The 19,181-nt window shown below is 40.9% G+C and overlaps 1 protein-coding gene across 3 annotated transcripts in view; it reads right to left on the reverse strand.

Moving 5' to 3' along the window:
• gkup (glucuronokinase with putative uridyl pyrophosphorylase) overlaps positions 1–19,181 on the reverse strand; it is a 39,227-nt gene that overhangs the window by 7,250 nt on the left and 12,796 nt on the right. For all 3 annotated transcript variants that reach the window (XR_012599102.1, XM_074679302.1, XM_074679303.1), the window contains exons 5-19: positions 18,718–18,789; positions 18,284–18,372; positions 18,031–18,187; positions 17,832–17,909; positions 17,513–17,604; positions 17,189–17,294; positions 17,025–17,104; positions 16,414–16,482; positions 16,204–16,264; positions 16,089–16,105; positions 15,923–15,980; positions 14,142–14,234; positions 13,994–14,054; positions 13,784–13,897; positions 11,438–11,495 (exon numbers count right to left, since the gene is read on the reverse strand). Coding sequence is in view for 2 of the 3 variants with exons in the window: in XM_074679302.1 (XP_074535403.1) it covers positions 11,438–11,495; positions 13,784–13,897; positions 13,994–14,054; positions 14,142–14,234; positions 15,923–15,980; positions 16,089–16,105; positions 16,204–16,264; positions 16,414–16,482; positions 17,025–17,104; positions 17,189–17,294; positions 17,513–17,604; positions 17,832–17,909; positions 18,031–18,187; positions 18,284–18,372; positions 18,718–18,789 (1,205 nt within the window). In the remaining variant the exon portion in view is untranslated. The remainder of the gene's footprint in view (positions 1–11,437; positions 11,496–13,783; positions 13,898–13,993; positions 14,055–14,141; positions 14,235–15,922; positions 15,981–16,088; positions 16,106–16,203; positions 16,265–16,413; positions 16,483–17,024; positions 17,105–17,188; positions 17,295–17,512; positions 17,605–17,831; positions 17,910–18,030; positions 18,188–18,283; positions 18,373–18,717; positions 18,790–19,181) is intronic.

Consider the following 19,181-nt stretch of genomic DNA (forward strand, 5'->3'; position numbering starts at 1 on the left):
CCAGAGGGGTGTCTGTATTTTATTGCGTAAAAATGTAAATATCACCGTTCACAAACAACTCTTGGATAAAGAAGGCAGGTGGGTGGCAATAAGTGCAGATTTGTTTGGCAGCAAATGCTCTCTCATTAATATCTATGCACCAAATTTAGACTCGCCTGATATTTTTGCTAATATATCCAAGGTTGCAAAACAATTGGGGGATAAATACATAATTATTGGGGGGGGGGACTTTAATCAGATCAGAGACCCAGCCCTAGATAAATCAAAAGTTGCTAATACAAGAGTGGTACATAAATCAAAGCTAGCCATCGAGGCTTTGGAAGATGAGCTTGGTTTGGTGGATGTCTGGAGACTTTTACACCCCAGGGAAAGAGAGTATACTTTCTATTCCAACCCACACTCTTCGTACTCAAGGATAGATTATTTCCTTCTATCTAAACAGTAAGTGCAGTTATAACCGCTTCGATTGGCAATATTGTACTATCAGACCACGCACCGGTGGAATTGGTGTTGGGATCTAAAACTGAATCCAAAATCCCTAGAGGCTGCTGGAGACTCAACACCTCTTTGCTTAACAATGAGGAATCATGTAATTTTATTAAAAAAGAAATTCTTGAGTATTGGGAACTTAATGAGGGATCAGCTTCCAACCCTGGACTAGAATGGGATGCATTTAAAGCTTACATGAGGGGTCGCTTGATTCAACACAGTTCTTATTTGAAAAAATAAGCAGCTTCTCGACTAGTTGAACTAGAGACAGAAATAAAGAATCTAGAAAATAGAACTGCGTCCCAACTATATTCTGTTATCCAGTTACCCAGTTAGGCAAATTGAAGGTTGAGCAAAACTCTATACTACAGAGAAAGGCTGAATTGTCATTGTTTCAATGTAGACAGAAATATTATAAGCAAGGAGAGAAAGCAGGAAAGTTTCTAGCCCAAAGAGTAAAACAACAGTTTAATCGCACATTAATAACCTCTGTGGAGAACGAAAACGGGACTTTAGTGACAGACAGGGGAAAAATTAATGAATCATTTAAAACATTTTACCAGAAATTATATACTTCACAAGGTGGGATGGATGAAGGATTGGGGATTAAAGATGAAGACAAAATAGATGGGTTTTTGTCCCAGATGGATCTACCAACCCTGTCCAGGGAAAAACAAAAGGAGATTGGTGGAGAGCCTACGTTGGAAGAGGTTCAACAAGCTATACGGAAAATGAGCTCTGGGAAGGCTCCTGGAAATAGAATAGAACAGAAAATACTTTATTTATCCCGAAGGGGAAATTCAGGAGTCACTGCAGCATTTAAGAAAACAAAAGTAAGAAAGAGTATAGAAAGTGCAAAAAGGTCCATAAGAAATTATATAGAAATTAGATGGTAAATGGTAAATGGACTTGAGCTTATATAGCGCTGTTCTAGTCATGGACTACTCAAAGCAGCTTTACACCACAGGTCACACTTACCCATTCACACCCATTCGCGCCCACATTCACACACTGATGGATCCGATCTTTACTATGATAGCTATCCATCAGTAGGTCTAACACAGTCACACCCTTTCATACTCAATCACACACCACTGACCAAGGACACATCGTCATGTGTCGCCCAGAGCTGGGCTTGAACCTGCAACCTTCCGATCACCGGCCAAGCGCATTCTCCAACTGCGCCACCCCATGGACGACATCCTGTCCACCACTCTCCAGCCCAGCCAGCCTCCACCTCCACAGGGTCCAGGACTGAGCCTCCCCATCAGTCTGTTCAGTTTCTGTCTCCGGGATCCTGTCTGCTCACAGCAGGCGAAGCTCCTCCAATGTGGAGCCAGCGTCCGATGTCAGCTCCGTCAGCCACGTCCGTGAACAGCATGATGCCGCTGGGTTAGCACGGCTAGCTCGTCCATCCCCCGGAGCTAGATCCCACGTTCCCAACAACGATGGATGGAAGGACAGGTCCACGTCGTCACCTCCTAGCTCACAACCGAGAACCAGCACGTCGTCCTCACCTCCTCCTCCTCAGCTTGAGGGAAATCATCAAGTCCTACACTAGTTAGCATTGACATGCTACAGACTGCTAATAGCTAATTTCGCATGTAAACAATGCAGCCATGGTTACATGTAGGATCTCCAGACAAACACAGGAGAAAAGTAGTAAAATAATATAGCCGAAGCCACAAAAAATTTGGTGTCCGTGACCAACAATGAATCATACAAAGTGATGATCCACTCCAAATACAAAAATCACGAAAAAGACACGAAAAAAATTACAAGAAACGGACCAAGACGAGAGAGCTGCTGCAACAGGCAGCTACTTGGGCAGCGCCTAGCAGCGGAAAAAAAAAATAAAAAAAATGATGGGCTCCCGACAGATTTTTATAAAGAATTTGCAGATCTACTAGCACCAAGATTAGTGACTGTATTTCAAGATGCGATCAAGAGGGGTAATATGCCTCAGAGTATGCAATCTGCTGTTATAACCCTGATACATAAGAAGGGCAAAGATCCTCAACAATGTGGAAGCTACCGCCCCGTGTCTATTATAAACGTAGATGCCAAAATATCCTATATATATTTTACAATTATTGCCCATAAGCCTCCCTCCCACATTACTTAAAAAATTTAATGCAGCAGTGGATTTTTTCTTATGGGAGGGTAAAAGACCTTGGTTAAATAAAATTAAGATGAGTGCAGCAAATGAAGATGGAGGTCTTAACCTACCAAGACTAGATTGGTATCATTTAGCCTTCTCTCTTAATCAGCTTGCCAAAATAGATAATGCAGAGAATCAAGGACCAGGCTGGGCCATGATTGAAAAGGAACTTACAGAGCCTGTTCCATTGCAAGCTTTTATGTCAAAGACTGAAGGTGAAATCCCTTTTAGAAACCCACTACTATCATTTGTTAGAGAAACCTGGCAAAGGTCACATAGTATCACTGGCCTCGACCCTTTCTTTACTAAACAGTCTCCTCTCTGGCATATTAAAAAGTTGAAAGTGGGGAAAAACACTCTGTTCTGGAAATCATGGGTTGTGGCAGGGATTATTTATGTTAGAGATATTTTTGAGAATGATAGTTTGATGTCCTTTCAGCAACTGGCAACTAAATACAAAATTTTTGATTTGATTTTTGGAAATATTTGCAATTAAGGAGTTGAATTTTATAACAAAAATGTAAACCCCCCTACCTTTCCAATCTGAGCTACAAAAACTAATACAGGATAATCAGGGGGCTAAAGGTGGGGCATCTAACTATTATAGCTTTATAAGGAAATCTCACCCACCTAAACTTGAAGCTCTTAAGAGAGCATGGGAGGTTAATTTAAGGGGGGGGGAAATTGCTATGGAGAAATAGGAAGAAATTACTCAATCCTGGCACAAGGTATCAAGAGAGACACAGACCCGCCTAATAATGTTCAAAATTATACACAGGACCCCCAGTAGAATGGCAAGATTAAAGCTCTGTGATTCTGACTCGTGCTGGAGATGTGGGAGATGTGAGGGAACTCTTGTACACATGCTGTATGAGTGTGAAAGGATACATGACCTATGGGAAAAGATCATTTTATTTGTTAACAAAGTACTCAGGACAGATTTATCTCAGAGCCCAGCCTTGTGTCTTTTGGGTTTGATAACAAGTGAAATGGGGATGTCCCATCAACAGACAATGTGGTGTAAGCTGGCCCTGATAACAGGATGTAGGATCACTCTGAGACACTGGAAATCTAAAAATGTTATAACATTTAATGAATGGCTGGAAGAAATGACAAAAACAGCGAGCTATGAACAGTTGACTTTTAGGTTAAACAACCGAGAGGAGATGTTTTGAAGGTATGGGGTCCTTTTTTGAACTACCTACAAGTTATGTGATAGGAGAACTATTACAGATTGGCCCTAATCCTAATAGGAATTGTGAAACATTTTGATAAAGAGTGGCTGTAAAATGAGATAAAGGTGGGTGGGGGGGGGGACTGTGGAGGTAGAGGATTTGGGAGTCATGTACTCTGGACATGTGATGTATATATATATATATATATATATATATATATATATATATATATATATATATATATATATATATATTTATACATATATAAATATACATATAGATGTGTGTGTGTGTGTGTGTGTGTGTGTGTAATTATTATAATTTTAAATAGCTATATTTTATTTTATTTCATGTATTTATTTATTTTTCTATTATTATTATTATTATTATTATTATTATTTATTTATTTATTTTTATTATGGTTTATCCTGTTTCATTTAACTATCCTTTTGAAAAGTGTTGTTGTTGTAAGGGACTAGTTCTTGGGTCCATTACTTACCTGTGTTTTTCCGTTTTTACTGCTACAATGTTTAAAAAGCAATTAAAAGTGAATTACAAAAAATCTGTAGTTATGACTGAATAGTTCCACTTTAGACTGATAGTACTTGACTTCAGGATGACACTCAGAAAAAATCAGTTAATCCTGATGTGGAATTTCAAAATAAAAGCCCTCTAAACCTTCAAATCTCACTGTATTTCCTCTATATATAGATTTATAATTATTTAAAAAATCTGTTGTTATAACTGAATAGTTCCACTTCAGACTGATAGAATTTCACCTCAGGATGTCAGTCAGAAAAAATCATCTCATTCTGATGTGGAGTTTCACAATAAAAGCCTTCTAAACTTTCAAATCTCACTTTATTTGCTATATATATATATATATATATATATATATATATATATATATATATATATATATATATATATATATATATATATATATATATATATAATTACTAACCAAAACCTGTAGTCATAACTGGGCCATTCCACTTAAGACTGACAGTACTTAACCTCAGGATGACAGTAGTAAAAAAATCAGCTCATTCTGTTGTGGAATTTCACAATAAGCAGACATGGCTAACAAAGCCTTCTAAACTTTCAAATCTCTCTCTATTACCTCTTTACAGGGCTATTATTTTAAAATTCAACATCAGAATGAGCTGATTTTTTCTGAGTGTCATCCTGAGGTCAAGTACTATCAGTCTAAAGTGGAATGGTTCAGTTATAACTACAGATCTCTAAATAATTATAATCTTATTATTGGCAACATACAATGAGATTTGAAAGTTTAGAGGGCTTTTATTGGGAAATTGCACATCAAAGTGAGATAATTTTTTCTGAGTGTCATCCTCAGATCAAGTACTTTCAGTCTGAGGTGGAATGGTGCAGTTATAACTATAGATTTTTTAGTAATTATTAGTGCTGTCAGGCGATTAAAAAAATTAATCTAATTAATTACAGGATTTGTAATTAATCTAATTAATTACAGGATTTGTAATTAATCTAATTAATCGCATCGTAATCTCATATCTGCTTAAGGTCCCAAAATAAAGAATTTGAATTTCAGGACATTAAAATTACATTAAAAGACATTTAAAAATAAGGGGGGAATATATATAAATCACATTTTTAGGTACCCTGAGGCATAAGGAACACATGAAAAAAGTTTTATGGTTCTGTCTTTACAAAACTACACAGTCCTGCACCTAAAGTAAGCTGATTTGATTTTTAGGACGTTTTTTGCTTCTGTTCACATTTTTACTCGATGTGGACTCAATTTTCACTGCAATATGAACTTCTATACTTCTATGGGGTCAGGAAAACCAGGGCTAAAGGCTTAAAACTGTGAGGAACTATGTACAAACACTTTTTTCAAGTCTTGGATCAAAGAAAAGTGAAGTATTCTCAGTTTAACATGCTCTGAACACACAAACTGTTGCTCATTGGTGCAGAGCAGCCCCAAGCTGAAACATGACACCAGGAAGATGGAATTAATTAATTAATCTAATTAACGTGTTAAAATGACAGCCCTAGTAATTATAAATCTATATATAGAGGAAATACAGTGAGATTTGAAAGTTTAGAGGGCTATAATTTTGAAATTCCACATCAGAATGAGCTGACTTTTATCTGAGTCTAATCCTTACATCTTGTACTATCAATCAGATTGCTTTCACTTTGAAATGAGGCGTTTACTGCTATTACCGTAATTTGCCAGATATTCGCGTACCACAAAACAACGTGTTGGTTGGCTTGACCGAGTGTTTCTACTTGTGTGCTGGCTTGACTTCAGTACCATGCCGGGCGGAGAGGTGACATAGGCGGCGTTGAGGGAGAACGCAGAAGCAGGGCTGCAGGGCCAGAGTGCTTACACAGCTACGGAAGCAACCACTCAAATCACCGCTTCCAAGCATTTTTCTCTCAAATGCACAATCCCTTGCCAACAAAATGGGTGAACTGAGGCTCCAGGTTCTAGTTACAGGGCTCTCAAGTTTTGAGTGCAGACTAGAGTCACACCCCCCACCCCGGGTTATACGAATGGGGTCTTTCATAACTTCGCCTCAATCCACTGCTATTTTAGGATCTGACAGCCCTGAACATATCACAACAATAAATACAACTTAATAATTAAAAGAAACTCAGCTAATCTTCATCATCAACAACATTTTGCCTTAAAAAGACAATTTGTCAGGTTACAATTTCAGTCCTTTTCTCATTTTCAAATTTGTTGATACTAAATTACCTCTCCTGTGTCCTGGACATCCCCTCAAAACTTTCACAGTTTTTAGTTAGTTTATAAAAGGTCATTAAAAAAAAACACTGAGATCATAATCTTGGGCCAGTCAATGAAAATGTGCTTTTTCCAGGATATAATTTCAACACCTTTGTCATTTTTTAATTTATTGACACCAAATCACCTCTTGTGTGCCCTGGACATCCTCTCACAACTTTCACAGCTCTTAATTTGTTTATTAAAGGTCATAAAAACCCACTGAGACCATAATCAAGGGCCAGTCGCTATAAATGTGCTTTTTTTCAACTTGGAATTTCAGTAGCTTTGTCTTTTTTAAATCTATGATCAAGAAATCACCTCTAATGTGTCCTGGACATCCTCTCACAACTTTTACAGAAAAAATGCGAACGTTAAAAATGAAGCTGTCTTCACCCCGGTATAAACGATACGTGATGCAGGATACCTGAGGTTGAACTTATCATTTCAGTGAGTGACTAAAAACAGCAGCTTGGAGATGGAGTTTTCTGTCTGTGTCTTTACTCTCACCAGCACAGGGTGCTGCCCCCAAAGACGCCGAGCATTTCGGTAGGTATTTAGGTCAGATATTCACACGTACATCGGCTGCACTGTTAAGTGACATTACTGTCAGACAACAACAGTAACAGCCACAATTTAAATGGAAGATATCGAGCCTATAGTCCACAGGGCGGCATCAGATGTACTAATGTGTGGGACCCCCAGACACACGTCATATCTATGATGCGTCATAGCTGAATAGACATTTCATAGTTTTCGTAATGTTTATACACCAGGAAAAGAGAGATCATAATGATTGTTCACAAGTCCAAGTCAAGTCTGAAGTCTCTCTGTAGACATTTTCTTAGCGTGAGAAATACAATGTGTGGCGGGAGTGCGTGACAAAAGACCCAAAAGGGTGACTGTCACGCTCAATGCGTGACACTTGAGAGCCCTGTAGTTAACAACATCGTTAAGGACAGCTCCATTATTCTGATTACGGAATCTTGGTCAAACTCATCCGTACCGAACCGTATCGAGCTAGCCGGCTACATAGCCCATCGACAGGATAAGACAAAGGATTCCAGAAAGAATAGAGGAGGGGGTGTGTGTTTGTACATAAACAACAACTGGTGTACTGATGCGGTGACTGTGAACAGCCACTGCTCCGCGGAACTGAAATATGTGACTGACAAATGCAGGCCCATCTACCTCTCCCAGGAGTTAACGGCAGTGTTTGTGACTGTTGTTTACATCCCACCTGATGCCAATGCTAGCGCAGCTAACGGACTACTCCACAGCAGCATTATCAAGCAGCAGGGTAGACACCCCGAAGCAGTACACATCATAGCAGGGAACTTCAATCATGTGGACTTTGAAACAGTGCTTCCCAAGTTTCATCAGCATGTCAAGTGTGCCACCAGAGGAGCTAATACACTAGACAAGGTGTACTCCAACATCAAGCTAGGCTACAAGACTAAACAGCTAGCATACCTTTGCAAGTCTGATGACATGTCCTTGCTCATGATCCCTGCATGCAACCCCTTTCGGAAAACTGCCCCTAGCACCAGAAGGAGGATCACAACCTGGCCTGATGATGCCCCTGAGCAGCTACAGGACTGCTTTGAAAGGACTAACTGGGACCTTTTTTAACACCCAGACCTGGATGTGTTCACGGACATTGTCCTGTGCTACATTAAGAACTGCACAGAAAACGTCACAGTGGACAAGACCATCCGGGTATACCCTAACAGGAAGCCTTGAATGACCAATAAGGTCCAGCAGCTGCTAAAAGACAGAAACACTGCCTTCAGGGCTGGTGACAGCGCTCTGTACAGTGCAGCCAGAGCCAACCTGAAGTGGGGCATCAGAGAGGCCAAGAGAGACTATGGCCCTCATTTATCAAGCATGCGTACACCTAAAAAATGGGTGTATGCTCCTTTCCACGCACAGATCAGCATTTATCAATCTGAACGTGGGCGTTCCTCTATGGAGGAGAATTATTAAATCAATTGAGGGCAAAACATTTTCAAACAGAAAACTGATGTTCTTAGATTAATATTTAGATCGTTGAATCAGATATGACACCAAGAATGTTTCTAACACTTCATTCTTCTTCCACTAATCTATAAAATATGTCGCTTTAAAAGTGCAGCAGCGTGAGCTGTCAGCTGATTTCTCCGTAACAAAATATGCTTCTGTTATCGGTTTACTTTAAAAAATAAGAAAAAACAGAGATGCTGTAACCAGTTTTAAATATACCCCATGTCCACGATGAAGTCTCTGCAGAGAACATTCAGAGGATGCAGGAATAAACATTTAGCTTGGAGTTTTTAAGGATGCTATATTGATTACAGGATTTACTGTGAAGGTTATCATGTCACTCACAATATTATTATATAAATGTGAACTGTGTGTGGAAAAAGAGACTATTTCATAACAAAAGACATTCAGTTGCACGGGATCACAAATGGGATCGTTTCGTGGTACAAGTACTCATAAAACTCCGGTCTACCCATGCGTAATTGCGCACGATCAAAACACTAAAGCTCCACTCCCTCCTCAGTCTGTGACAGGTTCAGGCTGGAGTCTGCAGCTTCTTTCAGAGTTCAAACACATTTTTTAAAGAAAGTTTTCCACGTATCTGGACCTGAACAAAAACATTTAATATTAGTGTGGCTTCTAAAAGTCAGACATCACGGATGAATAAATCAAGGTATAAACAAAGGCTGTGTAAATCAAATGTTTAAAACTCTGCTGTATTTTAGTTTGTGACATCCACGCTGCTGATTAACTGCAGTGATTTCCTTGCAGACAAGTTTTTTCTAACTAGCTTTAATGACATTTTTTCCGGCTGCTAAACAAGGCGGCATTATTTCCTCTCTACCTCTGTTGCTATGGCGTTGTTGATTACCAGCATGGAGAAGTTTCCTGTTTCTCTTAATGCGTCCTTCCATGTCCTGAATTCCGTGGGTTCGGCCAGCTGAACCTTGAACATTTAGGGGAGTGTTACGTAAATAATAATTGTTTTCAGCCGCCACATTGATCAACACCTGATCAGGCATATGCCGTGATTGGCACTGGTACATAGGTTTCATAAATCACACATGAACGTTGCTATAAACTTGTTTTTACACCCAGATCTGCACTTATTTGCATGCAAGATTGATAAATGAGGGCCACTAGGAGGAGGATCGAGGACCACCTGGAGAGCAACAACAGCAAACAGGTGTGGCAGGGGTCCGGCACCTCATGAACTACAGGGTCAACACCAGAGCTGCTGAGGGAGGAGCCTCACTGGCAGAGGAGCTGAACAGCTTCTTTGCCCGTTTCGAGACAGGATTTCCGGAGGCAACTACACCACACCCTGCGGTCAAGAGCAGCTCCAGCCCCACACTGGAGGAGCATGACATAAGGCGCACACTACGGGCGGTCAACCAACAGAAGGTGGCTGGACTTGACGGTGTCCCTGGACGGGTGCTGAAGGACTGCGCTGACCAGCTGGCTGGGGTGTTCACCAGAATCTTCAACCGGTCCCTGTCCCAATCTATCATTCCACTGTGCCTGAAGTCCTCCACCATCACCCCCCTGCCCAAGAAGCAACACATCTCCAGCCTCAATGACTCCCGGCCAGTAGCTCTCACTTCAGTGGTGATGAAGTGCCTTGAGAAACTGGTACGAGGTCACACCTCACTCCTCCCCAAGAGTCTCGACACCCACCAATTCGCCAACAGAGGATGCTGTAGCCCCAGCGCTTCACGTGTCACTGTCCCACCCGGAGCAGCAGGGGACCCACACGCGGATGCTCTTTGTGGACTACAGCTCCGCGTTTAACAGCTTCCTGTCGGACCGCAGGCAGAGGGTGAGGGTGGGAGACCACACAGAGAACACAAGTTTGCCGACAACACCACAGTAGTAGGGATCATCTCTCAGGGGGATGAGTCTGCATACAGGGCTGAGGTGGAGCAGCTGACTGGGTGGTGCAGAGATAACAACCTGCTCCTCAACACAGCTAAGACCAAGGAGCTGATCATTGACTTTTGGAGGACGAAAACAGAAATTCCACCCCTACACATCAACGGTGAATGTGTGAAAAGAGTAGAGAACTTCCGCTTTCTGGGAGTCCACTTAGAGAAGGACCTGACCTGGACAGTGAACACCTCTGAGCTACTGAAGAAGGCCCAACAAAGACTGCACTTCCTGAGAGTGCTAAGGAAGAACAACATCCCTGAGAGACTGCTTGTGTCTTTCTACAGGTGCACCATCAAGAGCATCCTGGTGTACTGACTGTGCATGTGGTATACCAGCTGCACAGTGGCTCAGTGGCACAGCGAAAAACATCACCGACTGCCCTCACACTGGAAGAACTGCACCATTCCCGCTGCCTCCAAAAGGCGGGAAAATTAACCCAGGACACCTCTAACCCTGGACACCACTTGTTTAATCTGTTACCATCAGGCAGGCAGTACAGGTCTATCACTACAAGGACAAACTGGCTCAGAGACAGTTTTTACCCAACAGCAGTAAGGGTCATGAACAAAGGCTAAAATCACTACCTCATTTAACAATTACCTCTATGTCATTAATGCACCTGAACATGGCAGCTATTTTGCACTTTACACAGTTTTGCACTGACTAAGGGGCTATGCAATTTTGTTGTACTTGTTGCAATGACAAATAAAGTTCTATTTTATTCTATTCTTTACTATTCTATTCTATTTTATTCTTGTTTAAGGGCAGGGAGTCTTCCTATTCATCTGTTTTCTGTTTAACGTCGCTTCAGATTATTTCTCATATCTTGTGAGATTTATCACATCAATGTTGAACTAGCTGTTGTGTTCAGGAACCTGAACTAACCTTGCTTGATCTGTGAGTTCAGCAAAAGTCTTCATGGCTTCAACCACCAGAGGCTCTCCTGTGGACAGACATAGACACAGACAAAGATGAATCAAACAAACAGTATATATATATATATATAAATATATATATATATATATATATATATATATATATATATATATATATATATATATATATATATATATATATATATATATATATATATATATATATATTCAACATCAGAAGCAACATTTTTCAATTCAAACAGACTTTGGTAGAAGACTAAATTATTGAATATTCTCATATACAAGTTTAAACAACAAAATCCTGTTTATTTTGGTTAGAAGATGTTTTTTTTGTGGACACTACTTTCAAGTACATTTACCAGCCATTATGTGGTAAATAGTGCTGTTAGAAGATTAAAAAATAATCAAATTATTTATAGGATTTGTTATTAACTGATCTAATTAATCACATTTTAATCTTTTATCTGCTTAGGTCCCCACATAAAGAATTTGAACTGTAGGGCATTACAAAACTATAGTGCATGACTAATTAAATGAATACACGAAAAAGAGAAGATTTGTAAATCCTTTTTTTTTAAAACTGGTCAATATCAATTAAAATGTCCGTGTTCCCTGCCATTGACATTCGATTACTGTTTACTGCCTGTATAGAAGTAAATTTTATTTTTCAGCGGAGGGAGGTGGAGTCTGGTAGAGCTTGTCAATCAAAATCCTGCTCGTAAACTACTGTGGGTGGTGCGCTCTTTGGATGAGAGCTCAGCATGGATATTGGGAGGAATGTGAGATGACAGAGACACAGAAAGACGCTGCAAGTCAGGAAAGTTCAGGCAGCTCACGCTGACATGAAGATGTGTCACGGTAGTTCAGAGAGAAAGAGCGGCGCCATCGTGAGAAAAGATGACAGAGATCATCGAGAGGATCAAAGGATGGAGTGCCTGAGATATACACTATCAAAAAAGTTTGATATTTCAATTTTTTGGACCAAAAACAGGAAGAGAGACTCTTCTAAAGTAACTTTGGAGAAAACATTATTACTTGGGTCCTAAAAGATCTTTCAAGATGCTCTGAAAATGGCTGGCAGCCAATGAGTTAATCTTGCGTTGATTTTTACAACGCGTTAAAGTACAGTGTAATTAATTAATCTAAGTTACGTGTTAAAGTCACAGCCCTAATATGTGTGTGTATATATATATATATATATATATATATATATATTTTAACGCAATGAGGAGAGCTGAGGCACTCAAATGTACTAATTGAAAATATAGGCCTTCATCAGGACTGTTGCCCTGACAAAGGCTTATATGGGTGTTAAAAGTTGGCATGTTTTTTAATGATCATGTAGCCCTGATGGAATAAAAGCTTTTTAATTAGTACCTCTGAGTGCCTCAGCTCTCCTTAAAGCTATAAGTTTGATCCTCACACTGATGAGCACCAAAGAGATACACATTTTGTCAAGCAAGTTTAAAGCTTCCCAAAACCCATGCTGCACTCCATGCAACCGTTTTCACAGTCCAAAGCTATTTTAAGTTCCCTTATACTTAATTTCAATAGACAAAACATGATATTGACCCTTCATTATGACATTTAAGAGCAAACAGGACCAGCAGATAAGACTGGCTGACTATATTTGTATTCTGAGTTACAGATTTTCCTCTAAAGCTTAATCTGCTCAGAGACAACATGTTGAGATATTTGTTTTTGACAAAATCTTTTGAATTTGAATAAAATGTCAAAAGCAGATAGTTCAAAGGGAAAAGGATTAGAGACATGGTTCAGTCCCCTCTTGGTTTTGTCTGGATAAAACCACACATTGGAACATTATGATACCTGAATGTCAAGATTCATTTAGTCAAACAAAACTGAATATCCCTCCATGTCACGTAGAAACAATAAAATAACCCCAATGTCAAACTTGAAATGTAGAGCAGCTTTGGGAAACTTTTCTTGTGCAAGGATTTTTATGCTTCTGGTAATACATGGTTATATGCTCCCAATAAAAACCTGGTAATCCAGAATCAAAAACCTGGAAAGGTCATTATTTAGATCGGTGTGATCGGATCCCATTTATTTTGAAGAAGAAGGAGGGAGGCTAGACAGATTACCTGATCCTTGAGAGATAAAACAGGAAAATAGGATCTCACACCACATGCCAATAAGGTTAACTCTTTAAATTTTAAGTATGAAGGAAAATTTCAAACAGATACTGACTGAAAGTTAAAGACTAGAGCAGACAGTCTCACCAAAGTAAGACTCAAACTGCACAGAACCATTCTGGTGACTCTTCAGTCCAACTCAGATGAAAACCTTTGTAATGTCTGAGAGGAAGACGCACCACTGAGCCAGCGCTGTCTGATGTTGCTGTGGATGCGTCCAGAGTCGCTGGGGTCGCTCAGGTAAGCCAGCCAGAAGGACGGTAGCTCGCTCATGTCCATTAAAACATATTCTCCTTCAAATTATAAAGCAAACTATTATATTAACAGACCTGAGTTATCCTTCAGCAAAGTGTTAGGGTTAGGTCAGAGAACAACAACCACTCTCATACCGTATCCCCGCTCTTCCATGAGCTTCTTGCTGAAATCCATGTAGACTAAACCTTCATAAACCTGCACAGAGAACAAGACAAACACCTCCCTACCTTAACAATCACTGTTAAATGAATGAGAAGGATCAGGTGGTATCCACTATTTTACCTGTACGACTCTGTCCTGTAGACCAGCAGTGATGAAAAGTTCATCTGTCTCCACATTGAGGATGAAGTTGGCTCTAATTGGCCTAGGGAGATCCTGGGGTGAAGAAAGGTTTAAAATAAGCCCCTGAATCTGAAATGGGGCTTTGCTGGCTTTTAGTGACAAGAAACTGATCTTTTTGCACTTCAACTACAGCTTAATTGTTAACACCTAAGGGTTCTGCCTGATTTCTGTCCCTGAATCTGAAGGCTTTTCAGGTTGTTTATGAGTCTGCAGACAAGAAGCACATTTAAGGAGCTTGTTTGAGGTCTAAATGACATAGAAATAGACCAGGGAGTTAACACCTAGAGCAGTGATTCCCAATCTGTGGGCTCAGCCCCCTGGTGGGCTGCGAAGGTACTGCAAGTGGGCCGCCAAAGCTTTTCCAAAATAGTTTGATTTTTATGGAAGTGGGGATGTAATTATGTAAAAATAAAAACGTTTCAACATGTTATAGATGCTGTGTTAGTGACTGTGGAGCCTCCAACATGTTTCTCTTGTATTCAGTTCAGTCCTTCATGTTCAATCTTTATTTAAAAAAAGTGCTCTCAGAACGCATCGTATGGCTGGGTTTCTGCTACATGTATAGGATCATGGCACACCGCCACGACAAAGTAAAAGCTGCCATGCCTTCAGAATTATGATCTTTTCTTTTTCCGATGTTTCAGATGTAAATTTGCACATGACTCTTGTATGCAACTAAAACTTTCAGAATTCCACAAACATTTTTTGACGCTGCCCAGAATCAAACACTTATCTTCCAGAAGCGAATCATCTCTCTGTGTTCTCATGTGAACAAACTCACACCCATGGTTGGATCATGTATCACGGTCTAAAATAATAAAAGACAGAGCTCTGGTGGGTATATGCCGTTCACAGCTCTCAGCTCTCAGCATCGCGCACGGCGAAGTTCCGCTCCAATGCGCACAAGACGCACAAGATGCACAGTTACTGGAGAAAAACAATTCCCACCCTGATCATTCATCAGTATTTACAGATGCACGTTTTCTGTGTATAAAGTCAGCGCAAGCAGAAGTGCCCCTGTCACTCTGTGGTTTATATTTGCTTTAAACTTCATCCTGTTCAGCTTGTGGAGTCTGTGATGATGATCGGTGCAGTGCTTACGCTGAGTTCCCTCGCGCATATTACACAGCAGCTGATTGCTATTCCTTCTCCCGCTCGTCCACGAGTCACCTTTCTGCTCTCTTTGGGATGGAAGTTATAGTTTTGCTGTTTTCCTCTCATTCTTTAAAAATCAGCAGAGGAGATCAAACCTGAAAGCCTTCATGCCACTCTGTACCTCTATGCAGGGGCGCGTCCAGACTTTCAGACTGGGGGGGGGGACATACAAATTATTACCATTTGTCTTGACTCACTACTTTAGCTATGAGTAACTATGAGTAACTATGATTGTATAACTATTATAACCCAGTGTATGATTTTAGAATAAAATGTACTGAGCATCAGCCTGTCTAATAAATTTTTAAAAAAAATTTAAGCCCAGATCAAAAGATACAGCTGACTGTAAACTGTGCCATTAGATAAGGCTAAACTATGTTTGTGTTAAATTGATAATTCATCTATAAAGGTTTTAAGATGTAGTATGTTTTTATGTATTTAGCAGTCGGGGGTGGGCCGCGAAAATGTCTGAGACTTAAAAGTGGGCCCTGAGTTGGAAAAGGTTGGGAACCACTGACCTAGAGGACATATTAAGATCAAATATGAGAAATATGTGCAGCTCTTACATTGTCTGTAATGTTGTAGAATTTCATCAGACACTTCAGGGTGGCTGAGACAATGGCACTGTGGAAAAAGAGGGTCATGAACATGTTCAAACTCTGGTGAAAAGTCTGAAAATCTACAGAAAACTGACTCATACAGATCAAAATAAATCATTAAACAGCATATCACCTGCTGCCAGCGAGACCCTTTAAGAGAACAGAGACAGAGCAGCTCATGGTGAGAGTGTGTGATGACATGATGTCTGTACTTATGAGGGAGAAGGAGAAGAAGAGTGGATGCTCACCACTTGACGGGGGATGTTTGTGTCATACTTCAGCGTGAAGTTCTGCTTCGTCAGAGCGATCCTGCGGGAAAACAGGAGCACAGACAACATTCAAGCGTCTCCTGAGCTGGTTTGACTCTTTTTGCAGCATCAGTCACAGTCTACTGGCTTTGCCTCAGGAAAAGGTACAAACTGTTTTTAGACTCTTTGAAACAAAATCTCTGCTCTCACCCTTGTTTGGAGCAGAACTGGTAGAACTTCTTACAGGTGGCCTGCAGCAGCCGCAGACCTCCCAAGTACCTGCAGAGGATTGAGAACAGAACTATTTCAAACTGGGGGAACATTAATGGCTACGGTATATTACAGATATGTCACCCTGTGGACAGCCTGTGTAAAGACTGCATAATAAGTTTTAGTTTCTATTTAGGGATGCTGTGACACATCCCTAAAAAGAAACTAAAACACCTGGAGCTCCCCCTGCTGACAGGCTTTGGTATTGCTCATGTAGCCTGCCTACTTAATGCTTTCACCTCTATTTCCTGTCATTACAGTTGGTTAAAGTGCTGATTATGTCAAAGAGTTCAGTTTTGACACTTTATGACCTTGGTAAATGGTAAATGGACTTGAGCTTATATAGCGCTTTTCTAGTCATGGACTACTCAAAGCAGCTTTACACCACAGGTCACACTTACCCATTCACACCCATTTTATACCACCCAATTTAAAAAATCCAGTGAAAGATTTTTTAAGATCTCAGCTCCATCTCTGAGTCATTTCTTGCTTGTAGGACAGGTGGGGGTATAGAGTGTAATCTATTGTTTCACACAGGTAAAGAAACACACCCTTCCTTCCTGCTGATACAGAACAGATCCTGCAGGCTCCCAAACTCTGTGGGGTCATTGAGAGGATGAGGGACCAGAACCTGTACCGACAGAGAAACAATAACATGACTTGTTCATGATATATTCAGCTGTGAAGCTGTTTCTTATTATGAGTATGTGTTTACCAGAGTCTGACTCTCCATCAGAGTGACCTCTGCCCAGAAGTTAGAGATGGACATGGCGATGGTTTTTCCGTTGAAGCCGTCTGAGGGATTCCCCATCAGTCCAACCCTGTAAGTCAACGTGTGTGTGTGTGTGTGTGTGTGTGTGTGTGTGTGTGTGTGTGTGTGTGTGTGTGTGTGTGTGTGTGCGTGTGTGCGTGTGTAGATCTGTCGTCATGCTCTGATCACCCTCAAGTGTTTTTTTTATTTGCAGTTACAAAGGAAGGGGGTATGACCTAAGCTGATTTCAAACTAAATAAGCAGAGAGCTTGGTCTGAGGTTTCTCACCGTGCATATGATCGGCATGTGATGGGTTTGGCGAGGTTGTCTTGCTGCTTGGTGGAGTAGTGGGTGAGCCACTTTGTGTAGTCTAACAGACCCTAGTATGTAACAGGAGGCATTTTATCAAACACAATGACCAGGGTTAGGGTTAAGGGACACACTGCTGTCTTCTTTGGCCAGCAGGAGGCAACTCCACAGCTGGCTGAAAGATACCCAAACTGATATCTGGTGGGTTGTGAATGATATCTATATTTTTTATATAAAATTATCATTTAAAGGTATTTAAAGGCAAAAACATTCAACGAGTCATATTCAGCACACAAACCACTTGTCCAATGAGCTGAAAGCCGGTGGGAAGCTTCATCCCGAAAGCATCCCATTGTTTCTCATTAATGAGCCACTCCTGCAAAGATGAGTCAGAAAGTTCAGTGCTTACCTCTTTATAAGATACTGATAATGTATGGGGTGTTCAGCAGTAGAAAGGTCTGTGTCTGGTCACACTTCTTAATGAATCACCGACTCACCCAAAGCTGTCCGAAGGTCCTGTCTGTGGCTTGAGGCTGCAGGTTGAGGAAGTCAGACAGGTAGGACAGAGTGTCTCTCCTAATGCAGTAAAACACCACGCTAGCCAGCCGGGACGCTGTCAGCCCATCTGCAGGTTTCTCTAGGAAGCGAGTAATCCTGCACCAGAAGGGGACTAGAGATTAGAACAAAGAAACACCAGAGCAGGGGATGCAAACATGAAGCACTGTGAGCCCCAGGACTGACTTCACTCACTTGTGTGTTTCAGCACAAACCTCCACGATGCCTCTGGAGCTGCTTTTCTCACTCTCCTCCAGCTGGTAGTAAATAATTAGCTCTCCAGGCTGAAAAAACAACACACCAGGTACCTGTGTACATGAACCTGCTGCACGTAACAAGAACTTCAATTCAAGTTGCAAAGTTTCAGTTTTCTTGAATTCTGCTGTGATTTGACTTGAAGGGCAACAGACAAGACAAGCAAGCCAACAGAGACAAACCAGTTTCATTATAAAAGCTAGATTCACCATTACGCTCTGAGCCGGGTGCAGAATACTCTGATTGAGTCAGCTGGCTCAACAACATCAGAGCTCACAGAAGCATCAGGTGTCACTGAAGCTGGAAATCAGGTCAGTTTGTTAACTTGAGCTTCCAGCTTCAGATTTCTGCTCCATTATCAAGGTTGATCTCACCTGTGACCTGAAGAAACGGATAACTTGAGCGATGTCAAAGTTCTGGTCTGCACAAAGCATGTCTCCTGCAATCTGTCACACGTGGAGAAGATCATCAGACATGTTCACAATATACAACAAGTCAGCTCAAGAACTTAAACATGCAACTCGCAGGTTGGAGACTCTGACTCAGTTTACATGTAGCTTCAGAGATATGACCATGAGCTTAGTCAGCACCACATCAGACTATTGAGAAGCATGTCAGCAGCTTAGACCCAAATCAGACAAAGCATAGCTCCAATGGCACATGTAGATAATGTGATTACTATCGAGCTGGACTCGGCATGCCTTGTAACGCCTTGGCATTCAGTGAGCGTCAATTCACCCAGAAGAGGAAGAAGATGGCTGTTACAAGTAGGGTCGCTGCGCTTTAACACAACACACACACCATTGCAATGGGGAGCAGCAAGTTTTACTGCCTTCTT

The sequence above is a fragment of the Halichoeres trimaculatus genome, unplaced genomic scaffold (assembly GCF_033239565.1).
Source record: "Halichoeres trimaculatus isolate MK-OKI-2021-1 unplaced genomic scaffold, fHalTri1.1 fHalTri1_scaffold_9, whole genome shotgun sequence".
NCBI lineage: Eukaryota > Metazoa > Chordata > Actinopteri > Labriformes > Labridae > Halichoeres > Halichoeres trimaculatus.